General features: G+C 41.6%; 1 protein-coding gene and 1 long non-coding RNA gene across 2 annotated transcripts in view; both read right to left on the bottom strand.

Moving 5' to 3' along the window:
* Window positions 1–12492, bottom strand: part of C3 (complement C3) — a 63042-nt gene extending 50550 nt beyond the window's left edge. Inside the window, exons 1-3 of the mRNA XM_007423893.3 lie at window positions 12358–12492; window positions 3816–4008; window positions 1009–1171 (exon numbers count right to left, since the gene is read on the bottom strand). Of these exons, the coding sequence (XP_007423955.1) occupies window positions 1009–1171; window positions 3816–4008; window positions 12358–12428 (427 nt within the window). The 5' untranslated portion in view covers window positions 12429–12492. The remainder of the gene's footprint in view (window positions 1–1008; window positions 1172–3815; window positions 4009–12357) is intronic.
* A 6409-nt stretch (window positions 12493–18901) lies between these two features.
* LOC148216240 (uncharacterized) lies at window positions 18902–22672 on the bottom strand. Its single transcript, XR_015795761.1, has 2 exons — window positions 22518–22672; window positions 18902–19117 (listed from the first exon to the last, which is right to left on the bottom strand). It is a non-coding gene; the product is annotated as an uncharacterized LOC148216240 (long non-coding RNA).
* Window positions 22673–24422: the final 1750 nt, after the last annotated feature.

The raw sequence follows: 24422 nt of genomic DNA, 5'->3' as shown, positions 1-24422 counted from the left end.
GCATTTTAAAGACCAATGCATTTATTATGGCATAAATGTTTCTAGATTACTTCAACTTGAATCTCCTTTATCTGAAACAAAAGCAACACCTAATTCTTCAAAGAAAAGCCACTGAGGCCTTCAAGATTACAAATGTTCTTCTTCTCTTAAAGAAGCTTAGTAAGAAAAAATAAAAATAAAGAGTCCCTCATATAACCCTCAAGGCTTTCCCCCTTTTATAGCTTGCAATTAGTCTGGGTGACGTCTTCTTGGATTTCTTCATTCCCTTCCTAATCTGTGAAGTGCATTCTACTGGGACATCTATAAATATATTTATTAAGTATTTTCTGAACATCCTAAGTTTGACTTTGAGGTCTCATAGACATATTTCTCAATGTCACCAATGCCAACACTCACAAGAGATACCTTCTTCCATTCCCCCACTCTCTGCTAGCCTGCTCACAGGCAATTAATGCCTATAGTCCTTGTACCTGACAACCAAGCAAAATATAGTCAATGCATCTCTCTCTATTCTTATTTATTCAATCTCCTACTATGATGAGAGCTCACTTACCCACAGATGGGATAGTCTTTCTTCACTTAAGAAATTTTCCCTTTTAAAGTGTTTTATTTTCCTCTTACTTAGGATGGTGCCTCCTGTCCAAAGAGCCTAATTTATTGCACACTGGCTCCCCAGAACAACATTCCATGCTGATAACTTTCCATGAGTGATGTTTACATCTTCTCCAAGAGAAGAGTAGTGAAACTGATTTCTTGACTGGGGGCTATGAGGGCTAAAAATTTTGGAAAAATTTAAGTATCTGGCACAGACCCTTTATTCAAGAAGCTTTCTTTCTAACTAACTTGACATTCTCAGGACAAATGGGAAAATAATCAATTTTACTTGCAAAGGAGGTACCTCAAATAAAAGACAACTCCCAGGAATGGATTTGTTTACAGTATTATTCATCACATACCCGCAATGGGATCCCAGGTGAGTGAAGAAATAGAGACAGAAAAAGAGTTTACCTGGAGAGCTAGGTGTATAGATGGTTTTATCTGTCTGAAGGAACAGAAAGCCACTCTGGAAAGACACTAAAACCACCTTTTCCAGAAACAGCTGAGGACCAGTTACTTGTACAAACACATACTGATTTTGCTTGGAGTCCTTATTCAGTTCTTTTGCAGGAATCTGCATGACAAGATGAGGTGGAGCAGAGGTCTCAAACTCAAATCATCACCAAGGGCCACTTGAGGCCATGCTCCTTAGCCCTAGGCCACAACACTGAAACCTTTTCCTACTGAGCCAAAAATCTCTACTGAGTCAAAAATGATAAAAAGAGGATCACAGAGTGCTATTAAACATAGATGTATTACATTTTTAAAACTTGCTGCTTGTTTCTCCTAAGGAAGTCTGTGATCTTTCTGGGAAGAAGGCTGTGGAAAGACCCTGTAGAGTCCAGCTAAAGCAGCCCAGCCCATGAAACTAATGCAGAACATAACCCAGAGATCTTGCCTTGCCACTGTCCTATACAAGCCACACATGTTGCCCTTTGTCCACTGCAGTGTACCCACAAAGCCCATCTTCTTTTCCCTGGCCTTGCTATACAAGCCACTTTTCCCTCCTGCTTTACCCACCAAGAAAACTCAACACCCAATTTCAAGTTCAAAACAAGTGGCAGGAGAAGTGAGGGAACCATCACTAACTTTCCTGGTTTGACCATCTCAGTTCCTGGAAAACCTTGAATCCAAACCTATCAAAATGCCTTCCAGGCTGCCTATTTGTAGCTCTACAATCATATGAGAGCTGCTCTCTTTTCCCCTTCTCATTTTCCATTGGGCAATTATTGGATCTATCTATCTATCTATCTATCTATCTATCTATCTATCTATCTATCTATCTATCTATCTATCTATCTTCCAGTGAATATATGGAGTTGGATAATCCAACAATGTATCTCCTTATGATAATAATTGTATGGTATGTAATTTTTACATGAAAATAACTAGCTATGCATTTCCTCACAATAACCGGCCAAAATCACTCAGCCAACAAAATCCACCATAAAATCAGAATGGAGGGACTTTAACGTGCATAGATACTATTTATTTTATAGTCTGTTATTTTTAATGTGTAAGTATCGTTGCAGACTGAAAAAAAAAATATTTGGGTGGCTTCATGCCACCCGCAGGCTGAGAGATTGAAACCCCAGAGCTAAGTAATCAAATTAATTATTCCTGGTCTTAACTAGCAGGTAAAACAAATTATACAAAAGTTATTACAGGACAATACTGCTAGAATCTATGAATTTCAGAGTATCCCCAGTTCCCTAACCAGCACAGCAATGAAGAACATTTCTTTGATGATAAGTGTGTCTGAGAATTACTGGACAACCTCTGCTTTCTGACTCTACAACTCCCATTAAAGTGAGCTGGCACAGGCTGTAGTTTAAGACCTCCATATGGCACCCAGTAGGCAGAGGCTGCTCTGAACCTTACAGGGCTTATTTAGTGAGAGTTTCTGTAAAATTTGAACTTATTTCATTAAAAATGATTATATGTTAAACAATAAGTAAAGTAATCAAAATAGGAATGATGTACAAGCACACTCATTCAGGGAGAAATAATGAAAATGTATACAATAATCTTATTTAACTAGTATCAGTCAAATCAAATCAAATTTATTTAGGTACAGTCAATGACTAGCAATATAAAAACATAGCAGCAATACATAGGAAAAGCAGTGTATTGGGTGTATAAACCTAAAAGTTAAGACTTAAACAATGGAAAAAAGAAAAAATTGAGTAAGATGCAATAAAACAAGATAAAATAGAAGATAAAATAGAAATGGAATAAACAAGAAAAGAACAAGAAAAAATTGTAATGTCATCACTGCAAAGTTAGGACATCTAACATGCCTTCTCATGGAAATCACTCCATACAGAAACTTAGCAACTCTGTTAGTGAGATTATGGTCTAATTTGCAGAACTTTTCTCAGTCTAATTGTCCCACCAGATGACAGCACCTGTTTGACATTCTTTGGACTCAGGCACTTAGCAGAGTTGAACCTGGTTAGGACTTGGATGGGATTTGGTCAGGGAATAACATTCCAACACTGAAGCCCTCTGGAAAATCCAGGACTGCTGACAAGAGACTGGCCAGGGAGATATAGCATTCAGCATTCTCCTTTTTTTCTCTTACCATTGCTCACATTGAGAGTGAACATAATTCTACCAGCCCACGGACTAGTCCAATTTCTCCTCCTTGGGTTAGGGAGAACAAAGATTGCTCAGAAGCCTTTGGAGTTTTCTGAAATGTCTACATTCTAGAACTGAAAAGTCTGCTCTTTGGCCCACTGACATTCCATGTTTATTAACCACTATACTTAGACTGCTTCAGAATCTCTAGCAATCTGGTTCTAAAAGCCAGCTTAGCAGTTTGTTTTATTAATCACCTTAATTTTGCCATATTTTGTGGGTGTCTGTCGGGTTTTATTTTGGTTTCTTCCTGTGGTTGATTTTTGGTTTTGATACTGATTTTGATCTAAGTATTTATTATATTTTACTTTCTCTTTGTTTGCTGTGGTATGCTGCCCAGAGTCTTTCAGGACTGGGTGTGCTAAAAAGAACTGTAATATAATACATATAGTGTATATCCCATAATTGAGTTTTCCTTTCTTCCTTATGGTTATACACTCAATTTCTCACATCTGACAGTCTAGGCATGTTCTACTAGGGTCCATGGGAGCTCCTCTCAAGCCAGACTAAACAGGATTCTAGCTTGATTTTTTGCAGGGATACAATAGACTCTACTGCAACCATCACCATATACCCACCTTTATAGTTGGAGTGACAAACATGCCTTTATCTGGCTTTAGTTCTGCTTGGATTTGGTACAAGGTTTTCTGCTTCTGTGGGAAATCGTGAACAGAGATTTCAATATTTTTTGCAGCATTTTCTCCATGGGCCTCTACTAAAATTTGCTCGTCTGTGTCCGTTCGCAGAACATCAGGGGTGATGAGGGTGTAGCTGTAGAAGAGGAAAAGAATATGCCCTGAGTTAATCTGTTATAGGAAACATCTGTAATTTGATGAGCCATCTCCATCATCTCTTGTTTTAGAAAAGTGAAGAAATAAATGGTTTAAGATCACACTTGAATTACTCTTTTGTGAAGAGTAGAAAGCTTCCAAACACAGTTGGAAAATGACTAATTTTATCGGATTTTGCTATCAATTAAAAGAGATTTGGGGGTGTTGTTTTTTGGTTATAAAATGGGACTATTACTATTACAGTAAATTGTGCTGTATTGTGATATGATCAACTTGTGTGCTTTTGTCACTGCTGACATCAAAACCAGATCCCTTATAAATGAAAAAACAGTGCTAAAGGCAATGATATAGGTAAGACAGAATGGAATGTACACAGAATAATGAACAATGCAATGTCCCCTTGTAGCTTAAATAAGGACAACCTTTTGTATGGAAGTGTAGAGTTTGATCTCAGATTTGAATAGGAAAAATAGAATTGTGCCTTCATGCAAGGTTAGGCAACCCCCAACCTGCATGCAGTCCTCCAGTATCCCTATCTGGAGACCTAAGCACCTGAAACTATGCTGCTGAAATTTGGCTGCAAAATGGCTGGATTTTGACAAAGTGGGATCAAACTGTTTTTTTAGGATTTAGGGGTTTGGTGGGAATAGTACTGGTTTGCTTCCCGCAGGCTTCCTACTTCCATTCCCATCTTTAACCCTCCCTTGCCTAAAATGAGGTGGAAATGTTGGCCAACTCCCCTCAGTGACAACTCTGCAGCATTACACAGCCTCCTGAGACCCCTCACCATTCAGAAGTTGCTTCCCCTGCCCTAATCCACACATCAGAATTCATTCAATATTGCAGTGTTACAGAACAGATGTACCAGAATCAACCTCAGAAACTAAGGCCCAGTAAATCACGGCTTTCACACCCAGATCTAGCTAATTCATGTCTTTAAATATGAATCTACCTCAGCCTCCAGACAGACAGATAGCTCCCAGTACTACCAATTAAAAGGCATGGTGAAATTATTTGTAAGACCTGTGTAGCTTTACAATCTAGAGCTGGAAGATAGTAGCAGGCAAGCCTCAGCCTCTGCCATTCAACTGACTGTAGAGCTGTTGGAGAAAACTGGAGGAAGGCAAAATGTTGTTTTTGGTGCTACTGCTGAACTTGCCTTCCCTGTCTTCTCTGTTTTCACTCACCCTCTTCCCTTTCCTTTTCAGTCCCTCTTTCCTTTAATAAATTCTGAAGCCACCTTTTCCCAGTATGGTGCCCTTTCAATGTGTGGGATCTCAGAATCCTCCCCAGCAACTGGAATGGGGAAAGCGCTGCAGTCTCATCATCTCTCAGTTCCCTCTGCATTGCTCCTTGCTATCAACATCTGTCCGTAGGATCACACTGAAGGGTTATAACATGCTACAATTTTTGTCTGCATTGTTTGCAGTTTCCCTTCATTCTGATGGGGAAAATGCTTTGGATGATTCCCCCAAAGAAGAAAGCGTTGGCAGTTTGTGTTCAGTTTTCAGTTAAATTCTCATGAGAGGGACCCAGGGTTTGGGCATTTATCTCAATGACAGAACAGCCAAAGGCCATTCAAGTGAATGTTCTGCCTCCCTTTATACCATCATCTTTCCAGGGTCCTCCCTGCCTCTCTCTCTCTCTCCCTTCCATCAAATCCAAGGGAAAACATGAAGAATTGTTTCCATGGGGGACGCACGGGCTGACAAGAGGAAGCAGGGGGACAGAATGATGTGCAACAGAAAAAGACAACAGCATTCTCTGTCTCCATGGAACAACACTCTCAAGGATAACATGCACGATAAAGAAATTCTAAACCTCTCTGAGGTAGCAAACAGAAATCTGCTTCACGTGGGAAGAAAACTAGGCCAAAATGTGGGTGTTTATGGAACAGTTCCTATGGGGGATTAGAAGCAGTCTGTTCCAGGGGGTAGGCAGCTACTCACAGACTAAGGGAAGGACGTTGTCTCTTGATTTATTTAAATAGAGTTAATAAGATTTCTCACCATGTATTCAACCAATTTGCATGTTCTGTCCCATTAACACTCAGCACCCAACATTTGAGGCATGGGAGCGCAGGGCCTCACATCGTGCACTCCTGCTTTTCTCTCACTAAGAATCCAAGCCCAGGGAAACCTATATAAACCAATCCCTTACACACCCCGATCAAAAAAGTCTCTTTTGACGGGTATCCACCAGGACAGTGCACAGGCACAGTTTCTTCTGAGTAGAAAAAGGTGTTCCAGTATGTTCGATGCAATGTTTATTCCCAGGGTGCATTGGGTCATGTTTACTGTAAGATGCAACTTAGACACGTTCAGAAGCATTTATTATCTGAGCAGAAATGGGGAGAAGAACAGCATTTTCTCCTTGCCATCTGAGGTTTAGATATTATCCAGCAACATAATATCGCCTGCCTCTCCTCTCAGCCCATGAGTGGCTGCATTTGTTTTTCCCACAAAAACTGTTTTATTGTGCAAAATTAAAAATCCTATTCCTTACTTCTACACTTAATGCTAAGTCTATGCTTGCTTCCGTTGCCCTTCCTGTATTATTCTACTCTCTTCCTATTACTGTAAGTTTACAATTATTTCTATCTTATTTAACCTATAGATTTCTATCTCTAGGTTCTCTGTCTATATTCCTATTCTATGTTTGTGGTACTATGTTTTCCTACCATAACTATTTCTTAACAATTTAAATTTTTCCTTTTCCCTCAGGTCTTCCAGCTCTTGTGGCCAACCTCAGTTCATTTGCACGTGAAAACTCTTTTTACTCCTCTAAAGACTTGCAAAGGAGTTTCTCTCCCCGCCCCCCCCAGTACTCACAGTCCTCTGTTTCTGGAGCTGGTTTGTGGTTTTCTGCACCTGGGCTGCTGCATGCAGTGGGCTTGCTTGGGTTTACAGTTCACTGTTCCACGGAGAGCGTTAAATTATGTTTATCACTATTAGATTTATATCCTGCCTTTGTTTTGTACAATTCAAGGCAGCGTATATAAGGTTCCTGCCTCCTATTTTCTCCACAACAACATCCCTGTGAGGTGGGTTGGGCTTAGAGAAGGACTGGCCCAAAGTCACCCAGCTGGCTCTCCTGCCTCAAGTGGGATTAGAACTCACCGTCTCCTGGTTTCCAGGCCAGCACTTTAAGTACCACACCAAACTGGCTCTGCTGGTGTTAAAGCAGCATTTATCCACTTGATGCAGCATTTTCCAAGGGCTTTTATTCTACAAAATCGGTTTAGAGTTTGTCAGCCCCAGGTAAGGGCCCCATGAGGAGAATGGTATTGTATTGCCATTTTGTAATAATGTCAACAGTTGAGAGCCTTTAGCAGAGCTTGCAGGGAAAGAAATACTGTAGGAGTTTTTGTTGCTACGCCATCGCCATAGTATCACCACAGGCATATTCATTACAAAGACAAAAGCAAAGGAGTGGGGGGAAAAGAAAAACATTTTTTCAAACTAGCAGATTAATGAGCATGTTACCTTGTGTGAATGGGAGATTAAGGCTGTGTAAATCAAATCAATCTCATGTTACATATTGCTAACAAATAGCTTATTATCATGTTGATATCTTTGAGTCACAGTTTTTGGCTCTGGCTCTGTTTGCATTCAAACACAGCAATTTGAAAGCAAGGCCTGCTGCAGGTAACCCGGCTTCCTCCTTGCAATCTGATAAGGTTGCAGCTTCACATAAATCATCTGCAATATAGTTTTGAACTGAGATTGAATTGGCTTCTTAGAGCTCTTTGATTATTGTTGCAAAATGTGGGGTATATGGAAATTAGAGTGACCAGCCACTCTTGCAGGAAAGTATCCCTACACCAGTGTTGTCCAAACTTGGCCACTTTAAGATGAGTGGACTTCAACTCCCAGAATTCCCCAGCCAGCCATGCTGGCTGGGGAATTCTGGGAGTTGAAGTCCACTCATCTTAAAGTGGCCAAGTTTGGACAACACTGCCCTACATGGATGCAATAGATGTGATTGCACTTGTACTATTATATCAGGGCGTACAGATCAAATTATTGTCAGAATTGGTTGTTGCCTTATTTAGATGATGCCCCTGTGTTATCCTGTGGGGAAGTCAGGTGACTGCAGGGATTGGGAAGAGAGGCAATAGAGGCAGGATAGGAATCGGCAGTGGGACAGCCAATTTCAAGCTGGGGTAGATTTCTGTCAGCTAAGGTGAGAAAGCAATGCTGCACCCATGTGCCATGAAGTGAAACTCATGCACAACTCCTGCTATTAAAATTCTCCAACGTTTGGGGCGGTTGATTCAAACAGTATTAGAAATTATATTTATGTATGTATTTCTTCATTGACTTTAATTTGTATGCTGCCTGCTTGCCAGACTCTGGCAGCTTCCCATTTTAAAAACGTTACAATGCTATTCAAAGTAATATCAATCCTTTCAAATCCATACAAATTACTGTCATCTAATTAGGGCCCCCATTCCAAAAGCCTTAAAAAAGAGGCCTCTTTTCACTGTCCTCCTGAATGATAGATGTTTGGGGACCTAGCTGTTCTAAAGTGAAGAAGTTGCTATTGAGAAGGCCATCCTAGGGGGGACTCTCACCTTAAAGCAGTGTTGTCCAAACTTGGCCACTTTAAGATGAGTGGACTTCAACTCCCAGAGTTCCCCAGCCAGCATGGCTGGCTGGGGAACTCTGGGAGTTGAAGTCCACTCATCTTAAAGTGGCCAAGTTTGGACAACACTGCCTTAAAGGGACTCAATCTGCTAAAGATGGGCACCCATGGCATTCCCTCCTGGCTAGACCATGTAGAGCTTGCGATTCTACCTGGAGCAGATAGTTTGGAAGGTAAGAATGGCCCAAGCTATCTATGTCTTTATAAATAACCACCAGCACCTTGAATTGGGCCTGGAAGCCTATTGGCAATTAGTACAATTCCCAGGATATAGATGTGCTTTTGCTCAACTGGCTGGGACCGACTTGCAGATGGGAAAGTGCATTTGTGCAAGTTTCAGTTTTCAAATCATCTTTAAAGGTAGTCCCATACAGAGTGAATAGCAATAACCTAATAACAGTAGCCATAGACAAGGGTGTGAGTCATTGTTTTTAGCACCTCCTGGTCCAGGAAAGGATGCAACTGGCAAGCCAGCTATAGTTGGCCAAAGGGGTTTCTGGCAACAGTTGCTCTAGCAGGAGGCATTTGTCCAGGCAATGGAATCCAACTATCAGTTTTGATGGGGTTGTACTTTCCTTGATGGGACAAGTATGTCCCAGATTGCATATTTGTTCCTCCAGAGAAAGTGTAAGCTCATCAAGAACAATACAGTAGATGCACCATCCATGGAACCAGAGGGTCTCTGTACCAACAGCAACTACGTGTGGCTGGGATTCAGAATCTGTTCCACCCCATCCAGTCTCTCATAACCTCTAAGTGCTGGGTCAGAATTTCTAATGCATATTCCTCTCTGCCCGGGAGAAGGATTTAATGATGAATATCATCAACATACTGAATATATCTGGTTCCAAACTAATGGATGACCTCCCCCAACAGCTTCAAAAAGATATTAAACAAAATAGGGGAGAAGACCAAACCCTCAAGCACCCCAAGGAGCAGAACTACTGCAGAACATTCCCTCAAACCCTTCAGCTAGCCCAAATGGATACCGTGGCTGATGGCATGGAAGGAAATGGTGAAGCACAACCCTCCCAAATCCAGGTCTTGACACTCTCCTGGAAGGGATATATATATATATATATTAATTAATTAATTAAATTTCTCCCCTGCCCATCTCCCCCCAATGGGGGACTCTGGGTGATTCACACAAAACATTAAAACCATAAATATATATAAATACATAAAACATCAAAATTTAAAAAACATTACTAAAAAAGGAAAAGGAGAGTCCAAGAAGATGAAAAATCTGGGGCTGAAGACAGCAGGCCTCTACGGGTCTAGCTATCCCCATGCTTGAAGTATTCCCTCCCCACCCCAGGCCAGGTGACAGAACCAGGTCTTCAAAGCCCTTCGGAAGGCCAGGAGTGAGGGGGCCAATCGCACCTCTGGGGGCAGAATGTTCCAAAGAGCGGGGGCTACTGCAGAGAAGGCCCGCCTTCTGGACCCCACTAATCGGAGTTCTTTTACTGAAGGGGTCCGAAGCATGCCCTCTCTGTGTGATCGGGTGAGACGGGTTGAAGTCATGGGGGAGAGGTAACCTTAAGGTAACCTTAGGTAACCTGGTCCCATGCCATGTAGGGCTTTAAAGATGATAACCAACACCTTGAATTGGACCCGGAAGCATTATAGTTAATCCAGGCCCCATGTATTTGTAATCCAACCACCTAACTAAATGCATTGCCCCTCCCTCAAGGATGAATATATCACCTCCTGTATCCAGCTACCCTTTCCTCTCTAGCTGTGTGTAGCAGCCAGGAGGGGCACAGATCCAATTTATGGATGACTGAGCTCATTCCACAGAGGACCATGTCCACTTTAGTACCACAGGCATGGACAAGTCCCAAATGACTTTGCAGGATGTTGCTTCTCTTGTGTCATGAAACCTTGCCCATCTAGCATCCAACAGAGCAGATATAAGCAAGTTTATCCATAAAGTCCCTAGCCAGCAGGATCTTCAAGGCCCACTGTACTAAAAAAAGCACAAGATGCTTCAAATAACATCACTGGTCAGCACTCCACAGATGCAGTAAGTGCTAAGAAATATTAATGCCTAAGAATGATCACCATGCGCACCTCTATATATATTTCCTTGGATTAACAAAAATGCTCCTCCCCTTGATCCAAGAACTGAAACACAGATAAAGTCTCACAGCGTTAAAGAAACGTGTGATAATGCACATATCCCCTTACAAACACTGCTTTCTTCTTGTGCAATGATCATATTACTCATTATTGCATGGCTTTGATTGTGTTACTGTAATGGGCTGACAGCTGTAACCAGCATATATTACATTATATTCTTCATATCAATCCAAAGAGCGGCAATTGAGCACAAACAATGAGCACTTACAGTTCTGTTTTATGAACTTATAGGAGCTGCTCTAAGTTTTAAAACAATGTCTTAGGCAGCCTGGCCGTGGATTTCATATAGGAGAAGATAAAGTCCCTCACTTCTGTTAAATGAACAGAGCCAACAACTCCTTCCTGAGTTTCTGCTTATTGAAACCCTAACATGGAACTAGCCATTAATGCTCAAATTCTGGAAGAAAAGGTAGGGGGGCCTTCCTAAAATCACAACCCTCACCCTTTGCAATACCACTTCTCCCCCCCCCCCATCCTGCCCCTCCAATTGCCTTCCTAAAATGAAAAGAAAGCAGGTCCCTATGGTAAAGGGCTCAAACATTACCCTCTATTTCTAGATATAGTGTTTAGGTTTCTGTTCCTTTAAAAGCAATAAATAGATTTGGATTCCACTTCAGATCCCTTACAAAACCTCCATCTAGCACAGTGCTGAGATTCATTCATCTCTCTTGGATGGCCCTACTTTTGATTTACACCTACTGTATAGAGAATTTGTTTCCATTCCCAAGTGGGGCCCAGAGCTGCCCGCTTATCTTTCCTGCAATAAGAATTACTATGTATATTGACAAATCTCTTTCCTTATCTTCTCCTTTTTTTTTTCCCAGTAGCTGATTCTCCTTACTGGGACCTGAGAAATATAGTCAGCTCCATTGCTGCTATCACTCTTAGGTCATTTAGTTACACATTCTGTACACCGGTTGGAAAGTCACATCTGATTTCCCAGTATAGTTGTGCACAGTGAAACAAGTATGTTTTCAAAACAGGCAGGTAGGGCAGTCTCTATGTCACTGAAGTCTTAGCCATGATGGCTAAAGGTTACTTGAAGATACCAGAAACAGTGTGGGATGGCTGTTGTCTAAATGTCCACTTTGATTGTTTCCTGGAAGCTGGTGACTCTTCAAAAATAGTATGCTAAGCAATGGTAATAATTTAGATGGTCCCCAGCCATAACTGAGTACAGTAGGACTTTATATTTGTTCAGAGAATCTTCACTACAAGGACAATTCTTCAGGTTAGAACTTCAGGACCAGTCCTACCGTTAGACAACAAAGTGCTCAACCTTTTAAGCCATAAGCTTAGGAGTCCATTTGAAAAGCAGCCAGTGAAGAATAGTTTCACTTATTAATTATTGTAATACTTTTACTCCTGTCATGGATTTTCTGAGAAAGCTCCAAAATGTTTGGGGCTACCTGCAAGGAAATTCATCACAAAGGAGCACAGCCTTGGATGTGATGGTTCTGTTTAGCAATGGAAGAGAAAGCCCCCCAAGGCTTTTCCTGCACAGCTTTGCTCCCACTGCTGAAATATCTGTGATACTTACAGACTGCTGTGGGAAGATGCTGGAAAACCAATCAATAGGGCAGCCACCAGATAGAGAGCCATCCCCTCCATGGTAGTCCCAAGGGGCAGGAGAGGTGGCAACAACTCCAGTATTTATCCAGAGAGCCTGCTTTGAAACCAAGCCCCTTTGCAATTGCTGTTTAATCGGGGGGGGGGGGAGGGGGGGGAGGAGCTTAAGCAACCAGGGGATTTCAGAGGAAATTAACCAGGCTCTTAAAAATCACAATCGTTTATTTGTCTTCTCCCTCTGTGTTCAGTGCAATTGCTAAATAGCACTTTTTGTGCAATCTGTTCTTGATATTCTGCTGGCAGGTGATACAGTCTGCAAACATCTCTTTATCTTGTGATCTGGAACTCACTCACTCACTTTGCCTCCCTTCTTCATACGCATTTGGAAGGGGTTTTAAGCTAGATGAATTTTGGGGTACAGCTACTCACCCAAAATCTGTCCCTAAACAGATCACAGTAAGGCTATTAAGGCAGTGTTGTTGTTGTTTCCACAAGTTTTTGGAGCAGGAAGTGCTGCTTACTTGGAGGCATCTGCTTGGGGGGTTGGGGATATGGGACTCGGAAGACGATTTTTCGATGTGGTTCTAATCATGTGCTTAATTTTTTTTTTATAGATGTAAACAGCCTACAGTGTCTCATGAAGCAGACAATGCAAATATATAAATAAATAAACAGATGAATAGATGAATAAATAAGCAAGCAATGAAAGAATGTGCTTCACTACACAGTTACCTTTTTACCCTTTTTATGGCTGAGAACATCTTGGATGTGTGTTCTTCTAAGAGGGCACCACTCAAACAGGAATAATATTCCCCTTTCTCTTTAGTGGATTGCTGTTAGTGCCAGCAAGGACATTTTTTGAGAGTTAGGGGTTTCTGAATCTCTTTGCAGTCATCTTGTAGTTACCTGGATGTTTACAACTAGATGTGGTAGTCCTAGGTATTCCTATTTTCCTTTTCCCAAATACTACCCTTGAAGCTACTGTGGTATCCCATTGACAGCATTCAGACTCAAGTAAGAAAAACAATTAAAACCTGTATAACTTTACAATAATGCATTTGTGATCACTTTATTTCAAATTAATGGGATAGTGTGCATAACTATAAACAAAATCAGCATGATTAGGATGAAAATATTTTCCAGGAAAACAAGCTTGCTATTCCTGAAGGTTGTCAGGGTCAATGAAAGAACAGAAAAGGCCTGGCATAAACTAAACTGAAATTAATCTTAACTAAGCACATTCCAGGAATCAGAAACCTTGCATCCCAAAGTTAAAGTTGCATTGGCATTTTGAAGATACTTTTTTTCTTTTAAAGTGTTATTTAAAACGTTATTTCATTGTTTTACAAAATTATATTTTACTTGTAAGCACTTCAGGCATGGAGTATTTTATAATCTACACTTGAGGAACAATTACATTTGGGTATTCAGTAGGGTCCTGGGCAGATACTATTTTTAACTCCTCCCAAATGTGTAATGTAGAAATTGATCTATCCACTCAGTCCCTCCTGAACCATACATCTCAAAATCTGGGGAAAAGAAAAATTCTAAATGGAACTAGACGTTTCATGAAAATCTATATAGGAAATCTACAAATGGCCATTTTTTTTTACAGCAACATGCCTTTGGGAGGGGCCCAGTGTTGAGCAGAGAGAAGAAAGTGACTAAAATGACTAAACCAAATCTGACTACAACAACTCCATGTATTTCGAGTGCCCTCCACCAACACTGGCAGGTCACTGGCACTGGCTACTGTATATAAACAGGGAGCAAACCCCATATTCACTAGCATTGATGATGTTGCCTAGCCAGGTAGTGAAACGTCTGCAAGTAAACAACCGAGTTCAGAGAGCATTGGGACTCCACAGTTCAACCCTGAGCTACATGTATTCTCTTCTACTGGAGCATAGTGAGTTCTTGAATTTTCCCCAAGTAAACCCTCACATAGAAAGCTATGCCTGCCCTCCCACCAAAAAAGCAGGGCCAATTACCAAAGAGTGTCCAAAGATGCCTTTGCATCTTAAGCATATTTTGTTTTCCATGCTACAATTCTCAGTAGGATTATGCACAAGTTACAAAAACGGGCATTTTCTAGCATGGTCTAACTATGTGTTTAATTAGAATGCACACTGGAAGTCAAACGGGCTGCAGTTATTGCCAGATGAAATGTATAAGCAAGTCAGTTAAGAAGCGTTTTATAAGTTACATTTACTTTTGCACATCAGCAAAGAGTTAATCAGGAAATATTATTCATCAGATGGTTTCCAGTTAGAGGCTTTCTTGGCAGGATATCTGGACAGCAAGGGAGCCTGGACAATCTCCAGAGACAATTGCACCATATCTACCTGTTTACTTTGGCTTGCTGAAAAGTATGTTTGGGGAGTGGAGAGTGTTCTTTGACCTCTACATGTGTGTAACTGCAAAGGTAGGGCAGGAGGTGGAAAATGAGAGGTAGGGGCCGCAAAGTGACTTGAATACTCAAAAGGAGATGCAGCATCCAGCTGAGCCGGGAGAGTTTGCTTTCAGCCTCCTGAGCTTGTGGCAGTTCTTAATAAGCTTGCTGTCATCATTTGATCAGGAACTTTTTGAATTTGTTAAGACAGCAATAAAATAGCTACATTAAAGCTGACTGGTGTTCACAATGTCGTAGGAGAATTTTCAGCATATGCTAGACTACCTTCCAGATTGAAATAAAATACTTTAAAGGGAAGATGAGTTCCTAGGGACAATTCCTGGGCATTACATTCTACAATGGAGCAATACATTTCCTTCATTTTGTGGGAAGCTTTGTAGCCAAAGGGTAAGACTTTACATTGTAGCATCTGTTGTTCACATGAACCAGAGTTTATCTCAGCTATGACCACCTGAGTATTCAATGCAGTGCCAACATAGACTTGATGCCCAGAGTTTGTATGCCGTGTTATAGAATTTTTGTCTCTAACTAGGCTCCTTCTTGGGAGGCATACCAACTTGGAGATTGGGCAGCCAGAACCCAGTAGAGGTTATTTTAGTATATGAATACTCACCAGACTGAGTAAACTGGTGAAAGTATTGTTGAAAACCTCTAGATTACTGTCCTGGAAGACTTCAATATCCATTTCACGGTTGTTTGTCTTGGGCCACTTCTATAGATTTTGCTCCAACATGTCATTCCCTCAAGACATATAGCAGAGGGCATCTAGTGCTGTCATGGATGTTTGAATATGTATTTCTCTCTGTATGTTTTCGCCTCTGTTTTGGGACAGTAGTGAAGCTCATTCCCACTCAGCTAGATGGCAGCTCCTAGCTAAACTTGGTTGATCTTGAAATGCTAGGCTGGGTCATATGGAATATATGTATATAAAAAAATCTCCTCTCACCCCTATGAGTGGTATGTGTCTTCTTCAATCTTGGGTCTTCTACCAGAGGCCTGAGAGTTTGAGAGTTCTGTGCAGTATCTGAGCTGTTCCTAGCACTGCACTCTTCTGGACAGAGAGCCCTGATGTTGTTCCTTGGATCTGTTGGAGCCATTCTCCCAGCTTAGGAATCACAGCCCCAAGTGCTCCTACCACTACTGGGACCACTTTGGCCTTTACTTTCCACATCCTCTCTAGTTCCTCCTTCAGGCCCTGGTACTTCTCCAGCTTCTCATACTCCTCCTTCCTGATGTCGCTGTTGCTTGATACCGCTACATCTATCACCACCACTGCCTGCATCTTATACTCTGCCACTATGTATTGGACTGTCTCTGAGGCCTCTCTGCACAGTCTGCACCTTGGTGTCTAGTGTGGTAGACCCCTGCTTCTATGGGTCTAGTGCTTAGTACCTGTTCTTGTGCTGCTACGATCAGTGCCTCAGTGCTGTCTTTTAGTCCAGCCCTTTTGAGCCACTGATAGGATTTCCCAATGTCGGCCACCTTAGCTATCTGGTACATGTGTGTGCGCACGCACACACGCACACACACACACACTTCTTCAAGATGTAGTGGCAGGGACAGATTAAGGCCAACTAATGCCCTAAGCAAACAATAGTGCCCTCAGTCCTTCCATTGTTAACTGACAAGACATTAAGACTCAGTAAGGGCTGAAAACTAAACTTGAGCATGGCAATGAAAGAGTTAAGGGCATGATAGCTGGGGAAAAATTCTGTGGTGCCCCCCTCCCCTTGGTGCCCTAAGCAGGTGCTTCTTTTGCTTAAAGGTTATTCCAGGGCTGTCCAATAGACATTAATAAAAACATTAACAGTGTCTTCTCAGAAGTATAGTCTTATCAGAAAATAATGACAAAACACCTAGATATGTTTTCATTATTCTTTGAGTCTTTGATTCACTTTCCCAAAATACCATATCCTAACAGTTACTGACTTTTGGACATGACCACCTCATATGTAAAAAAATACCTCTGCTTTACAATATCTGTTGGTTCTTAATGTGAATGAAACCAGTTTCATTGAGAAATGGTTTCAGGCACATCCTGACTCCTAAGTGAGAAACCTGAAATTTCCACACACACTGAGGGACACAGTGTCAACAAAACGGTCACTCTTTGGGCTTCAGAGGTGATATGTGATACAGTCAGTTCTCTTCCCCTCAATAGAATTAGATCAGATCCTTGAGTGACTGGAAAGTTCATGCCAATGAAGTTGATGTGATAGCAGAAGACAACCTAAGGACCACCTGTCTCCCATCGTATCTGCCCAGCTGATTCAATCTGGCGGGGTTGGTGGGCTCCAAGTTTCTTCGATTAAACAATGGCTTCTACAGTATTGAGACCCTGGAAGGCTTCTCTGTAGCAGCACCTTCCCTCTGGAATGAGGGTCCCCCTAAGATCTGGATGGGGGACAGGCACCTGCTGGAGTTTCAAAGGGCCTTGAAGACCTGGCTCTTCACCCAGGCCTTTGATGAGAAAAATTGAAGCCCCCTTTGGACTATGTGGGTTGGTTTCTCTTCATTCCCAACAGTTTTTTAGTCACCCTTCCGATCTTCACTCCTCATTTTTGTCTATCGCTGTATTTTTTCCTTTTTTAAAATGCTTTTATTTGTAGCCACCCAGAAGTGTTGAGAGTCAGGCAGCATATACAGTACATTTAACAAATAACAACAACAACCAAGAAAACATTGGAGCAAATTTAAACCCAGCCTAATTTAAAAGCCTAGACTACTTTTCTACCATTACTGCATTCTTCCAGTATCTACCAGGATAGCTTTCCTTGGTTCTTTTGTGGCCTTCACAGATCTTGGGAATGGATGTCCTCTGTCCAGCAGGCAAAGGCCACCCTAACTGCTGTGACTGGAAATGTGTAAAGTATCTGTTTTAAAGTGCAATGTTTTCCACTAATCAGAAAATAAAGCAATATGTCTCCCCAGCAGAGATTTTATGATATTTTACAACAGTACAGTAGTATCAACATGTTTTTTCCTCTATTTCAGTGGTTCTTAAACTGTTTAACCCAATTACCCCCTTTCCCAGTCCTGAATATTGTCATTGCCCCCACAAAAAAAAAAACCAGACTCTGCTGTTTTACAGAAACGCCCTGCAGTGGCAGTCCCAAACCCGATCCTTGACTCACAAACAATTACCAATTGCTCCATTACCCCCAGGATATGCCTCCCAGTTTAAAAACCACAGCTCTGTTTAATCATAATACCACCAGAGTATCATAAGGTATTTTTTGTAAACTAGTGATTTCTATATAAAGTTTAATATATGATGTCTAAGAGAGCCAGTTTGGTGTAGCTAAGGCACCAGGCTAGAAACCAGGAGACCCTGAGTTCTAGTCCCACCTTAGGCACAAAGCCAGCTGGGTGACCTTGGGCCAGTCACCCTCTCTCAGCCCTCAGAAGCAGGCAAGGGCAAACCACTTCTGAAATCTGGCCAAGAAAACTGCAGGGACTCATCCAGGCAGATCCTAGCCACAATGATGCCAAAATGCCGAAATATGCATTATGTCACAATGCAAGCTTTGCTTCTTTTTTTTTTTACATTGTACCCAACAGTGTAAGAGGTGAGTGGACATTACATCTTAGTATCACAATGCATGTGATGCCCTTGTCCCCCTCCAGCAGATACCTATTGACAACAGACCTCATCCCCTAACTCAGGAAGCAATACTCTCTAGCCAGGGATAGATTGCAGCCTCGGGATGTGTGTCTCCTGTTGGGAATGTCAGATGTTATATATCAAACATATAATTAGCACATGTTTATTAGTGGGCCTGAAGAGGCACCCTCTGAAACCCTGAAGCTCTTTTGCTCATAGGAGGCTTCAGGAGGATGCAGGATATTTTCCCAGAATGTTCTCTTCCCACTGGAAGGAACGGATTGTCCCTGCTTCCTTCCCAGATACATGCCCGCTCCCGGAAGCAGGAGGAGTGCTTCTATGGGGCCAGCAGAGGTTTTCCCCAGGACTGGGACTCTCCAGAGCAGGGCAGAGAAACAGCCTCTGCACTGCCACTTCTGCCCGGAAGACGCCCATTGCAACATACTCATTTTATTAAAGATGACATTTCTTGCTCCAAGGAACACAAGGCAGCGCGCAGAGTTTTCTCTCCTATTTATTTCTGCAGTGAGTTGGAGTGGCCTGAAGGCCAGTGATTGATGAGAAGACCTCATGCAGCGAGATTCATGGTTGCGTGTCGGTTTTTGCTTTCCTTTTTAAAAAACTGATTGTCCCAAGTCCTCAGAGACAGCGGATCCTGGGGAGAATCACCCGTTTGGACTGTTCCGTTGCCATCCAAAGAAAAGGCTGCCACATCTGGAAAGGGTTTGAAGGGGCAGCTAAGCCTTGGCCTTGTTTACCCAGCTTGCAACAGACTGCAGCAGCAGCAGCAGCAGCAACAGCACCTTTCCGCTACGTTCCGGGAACCAGCTGGGGTCTGGGAGCATTCACCTCCCCCTCCTGACCCTCGCTGGGATTGGGAAAGAACAAGCTCAACGCGGACACGAGCATTTACTGGCATGCTGATAAGCAATATTAAGGGGCACAGAACTTTGGTCACTTGGCTCTTTGTTTCGAAGAAATGAAGAAATGACAGCGGGCAAGAGCCTCCCCTCTAACAACTGACAATAAACATTCCAAAGGAGCACATGGCTCTCAGCCTTGGAGGAAAGCTGATTCTGTTTCCAAAGAGAGAAGCAGGCGTGCTATCAGCTTTCAAGAGTGGTGGTATTTGCTTATGCTTTAATGGATTTCAGGTGCTTACATCGACTGACTTGATGTTATTCCCTGCTCTGTCCTATTTGTATTGCCTGCAAATTAACTTACAGGTCACCCCATTCCTTTTATTGCCCTTCTTATAACAAGGCTAAGTAGACTTTCAACAAAGATCTAAACCTACAGTTGTAATCAAATGATGGGGAAGGAGAACCTTCACAGGGGAATCCCCTTTGGTGATGCAACTGACCTGCAAAGAACAGGAATTTCATGTTCAGATTACCATTTTTCTACCCTGGCAGTAACAGCCATTGTGGCCTATCCGATGGCACATAGGCAATGCATTATTACAGGATGGAAGGAACAGTTACTCCCTCTCTCTCACCCACACCCACATACACACATAGGCATTTGGTGATATCTGTGAATCTGAGGTTTTTTTCCTATCTTCTCCACCCAACAGCACATAGTTCTTAGTCTTCTATCCTGAATTTGGATGTAACAAATGTCAATAGATGATATCTTTTTAGAACCAAAACATGTTTTCCAAATTATTTCACAAGCTCTGAAGGAGATATGTAAACACATTCCTGTCCCAAGTAAATTCTTTGTAAGAAGAAGCGAAAGTATTTTGCAGATATCTCTAACTGTGGAGTGTGCTTTGGACTGCAAGTTAAATTAAACCACACCATGATGGGTGAAAAACTGGGTAAGTCTCCACAAAGCCTTGTGCTCTCCGGCTGTCAGAAGAAGGATGCCTTACAGTTTTCTGGGAAATAAAAATAAATGTGTATACATTTGTCATCATTTTGTTAATAAAAATTCTCCCTTTTTTAAACCAAGGAACCAGTATTTTTAAAATTGTATTTTCTAGGCTGAGGTCAATAATGAAACTTTAATGATAAGGCTCTAGCATGAGGTTCATGTACCCTGACTGCAACATCCAAACCTTATTTGCCATTTCCCCCCTCTTCTTCTATCCGTATGCATTCTCTGAAAAGAAGCAGGACTTATATAGCCATTTTTCAGACGTAGAATTGGGCTCTCTTTAAAATCATATAGAAGGCTTTTAGAAAATGACAGCATGGGGAACTTTGTTCTTAGAAACTAAAATATCTGCATACATCTCTTTCACACCCATCAGCTACTTTGACACACCTAATTCAATTTTTAAAAGATTGTTTAATTTAAAAAAAAAGGGGGAGGGGTGAAGATTCTGCTCCAAAGCTAAATGTTGGCCTTCAGCATCATCTTTTTCCCCCAAGAATGTTTCTGGGCCCACATGGGTCCCAATTTTAACCAATAAAAATAGTGAATGATTGTAACCCAGTGCTGTCTTTGGAAGTGTGCCCATTTGCCAGATGGGATGGCATAGCAAATTCTGGGAGAGATAGCAATCTTAAATGTGATTTTGGTACATGGATGTCCTATGCCTACACCCCTGCAGCCCGAGAATTATTTTGTGAATGTAGAAGTTACTACAGCCATTTTGTCAAATAACCCATTGCACTATTTCAAAATTCTAAATGGACCATTTAGCCCCAAATATCAGTGACTATAAAAGTTAAGATGACTGCATCACAAACAGCACAAAAATCTTTGGAGAATGAGAAGAAGGCAAGATGATATAATTTCTTTGCTGGATAATACCTAATTCCTAAATCATCTAATCCAAAGTTTCTGCTCCAGTATAAGCCCAGTTGGTATCTCTGGTTGTTCAAATAACCATTCTGTCTTCCTTCTAATTAGAGCCTAGCATTCAGAAGCACCATGAATCGATGTAATGGTATGTGGGAATGACCACGGGAAACGGAAGGAAGAGCCGCAGACTACAGTAGGTTATGGTCAGATGACAGGTGTCTGACCCCACAGAAGGAATGAGGGTGTGGCTAACATCTCAGAGGGACCCTCCCTGGTTTCTTGGACTGTAACAGTGAAGGGGGAGAGATGAACTTACAGACTTGCAAGATTCTGTTCACGTAACCTTACAATAAAGAGGTTGCTAGTACTCCTGGGTGTGCTTCTTGTCTGGACTACCTCGCAAGGCTGACAATCTATATGAATAGGTTGCAGATAACAATCCTGGCTAATCAGTAGTGATGTATTTGTTTTCCATGAAGCTCTTGTATGATTTATCTAAAACAAATACACACACACACACACACGTAAGCTAGTGATCATCAACAGTATTTACACCATCGGTTATCTCTGCATTATGCCCTGATGCACTTCCTACTGCCAGTGAATGAGATGATCACAAAGCTACTATTATAAGGAAAGGTGAAATATGAGAATGAGCAACATAGAAAGAAAGAAGATACAAATAACATGTAAGATAATTTAAATCTGTTTCCTTGTTGCAGATCAAGGCTCAGGGTAGGTCCTGGTTTTGAACAAGTAGAAGATGGCAGAACTGAGAAAAACAGAGTTATTCTTGCAGAATTGTTCTGCTATTGAAAGTCTGTCAGAGCCTGAAGAGAGAAGCAAGACATAGGAGCCGTTGCTGACCTCCATTTTGTAATTCCAGGCTGCATTTTGCCAGCCAAGTAATTCCCACTGTGCTGCCCTTATCCATCCATCCAGAAAACACTCCTAAATGAATTAGCATCACGTTGTTAGTATGGCAGCTTACCCAATTACTAATTAACTTCAGTCATTTATGAAAACTAGCCAATGTTTAATTATGATCCTAGGTTATTTATTTATTTATTTATTTATTTATTTATTTATTATTTAATAGACTTGTCCCCGCCCATCTCCCCACAACGGGGGACTCTGGGCGGCTAACAACAAACTAAAATCAAAAATATATAATTAAAAGTTATAAATACCAAACTTATAAAAAGGCTAAAAAATCCAAGAGGCCAGTAGAGGCCACACCAGGCCGCTAAGGGGCCAGCCAACCCCATTTCTGACAACCTCCCTCCCCACCCCAGGCCAGATGACAGAGCCAGGTCTTCAAATCCCTCCGAAAGGCCAGGAGTGAGGGGGCCTGACTCACCTCCGGGGACAAGATGTTCCAAAGGCCGGGGGCCACAACAGAGAAGGCCCGCCTCCAGGACCCCGCTAATCGAAGTTCTTTTACCGCAGGGATCCGGAGCATGCCCTCTCTGTGAGATCGAGTGGGACAGGTTGAAATCGTGGGGGCGAGGCGGTCCTTCCTGTAATCAGTTATGACAGTAAATCAGATGGCTCTTGTTCCTATTTTCCCCGCCAAAAAGATTTTGCTCGCTAATGAGTTTCACGCACCAGTCGATTATGTCCACTTATTTTAGCTGTCTTGTGCTTTTTCCCCCACCAAATGGAATAGGGTTGTAACAATCAATGGTCGACAGTTACCTCTGTGAATTCATGTACCTATGTTGCAATCACAATCAGGATATCATACCAATCAATTATGTCCACAGTGTGAAAAAACTTTTTGGACATGAGATTTTAACACTAGTGGTAAGCAAAAAAAGGAAGAAGAACCAATTGTACCAAAGCATAATCACAATTTTCAGCGTGGACTAAATGAGGTAGCTGAAAACACAAGTGAAAGTTATTATAACCAAGATGTAGGTGGAAATGGATTGAAGAACCAGTGTTAAATGTGATCGGTACATGCAAGGTACCCTCAAATGTTATGCAGCTAAATGTCAGGTCAGATATTTTTCAACCATTGTGAAATATTTGCTTGGCAATTGTTCACTGCATATAAAACAGTCACCTCATCAGAAAACATTTGGTATCAACATTTGCAAGACACTGTTATTTGCTAAGTAGAATTTTGCTGATAATTTGGGGGTGAGTGGGAATTGATTCCAGCTGGGGCTGGGGTCAATGATAACAAAAGAGTGAATGGTGAGTTGTAGCAAAGTTTAGGAGCAGGAGCAGGATGTTAAGGCAAGCCAAATGATAACATATGCATAACGATGTCATCCCACAAACGACAGGACTTGCATACTGTACGTATGTATGTATGTATGTGAATGCTTAACTCCCAAACAACTTTGATCACTACATTCTAAAAAAGTGGTATAATAATAATAATAATAATAATAATAATAATAATAATAATAATAATAATAATAATTTAAACACACCCCACACAGATATGCATCCAGAAAAGGAAGAACCATACAAATAATCAGAACAAGATCATAGAGAGGCTCACCACCCACCCTACCCTAAGTCCTGGGAAACTAGCCAGGTTTTCGATGACGTCTAATGACTTTTCTCCTCAGCTGATGCCTCAATGCCATATTTTCCCCCACTCAAGATCATACTAATAGGAACATTCATTCCCTCATTAACTAATGGTCTCAAACACTTAGCAAAGCATGAGCAATTGTTGTTACTCTGAGACCTACACCAGTCTGGGGAAAAACATACCATTCATCTCTTGGATGGTATCTATGGTGAGTTGTTACCAAAGGGAAGGACAGAGAATGGATTTATTTCTCTGTCTTCTTTTGGGCTTTTAGAAAAATACTCTTCTCCATTGCAGGTAATGGAAGGGAAGCAATTTAATTCAGCCAAACAGCCATTTATGATAAAAGTTATTATGTCTTAGAAGAAAATTGTGATCTTGATATAAAGGCAGTTTTGAGATGTCAGAGATTGTCAGAAGGCTGGGGAAGGAAGGGAAAGGAAAGTAGACATAAAAATCAACAGACAGAAGGCAAATCAATTGACAGCTTACCTCATAAACAGCAACTCAGCCCAGATGGCAAGTCATTCAAAGATACAGTATTCTGCCTTAATTAACCCACTATAAATGAGGTCTAAATTTGGCCATAGCACATAATGCGCCACAAGTTTAGAACCTGTGAGATCTATGGCTCCATTGACCCAGCTTAATTGGCAGCATATGACCATTTAGTTTTAGAAGATTCTCCAGCCGTGGAAAGTGCCCACTGAGAAG

Source organism: Python bivittatus, unplaced genomic scaffold (genome assembly GCF_059951505.1).
Source record: "Python bivittatus isolate LINGU-HERP-01145 unplaced genomic scaffold, Pbiv_v1 ctg000220_np1212, whole genome shotgun sequence".
Taxonomy (NCBI): domain Eukaryota; kingdom Metazoa; phylum Chordata; class Lepidosauria; order Squamata; family Pythonidae; genus Python; species Python bivittatus.
The sequence above is the reverse complement of the archived record's forward strand: the minus strand, read 5'-3'. Positions and strand labels throughout refer to the sequence as shown.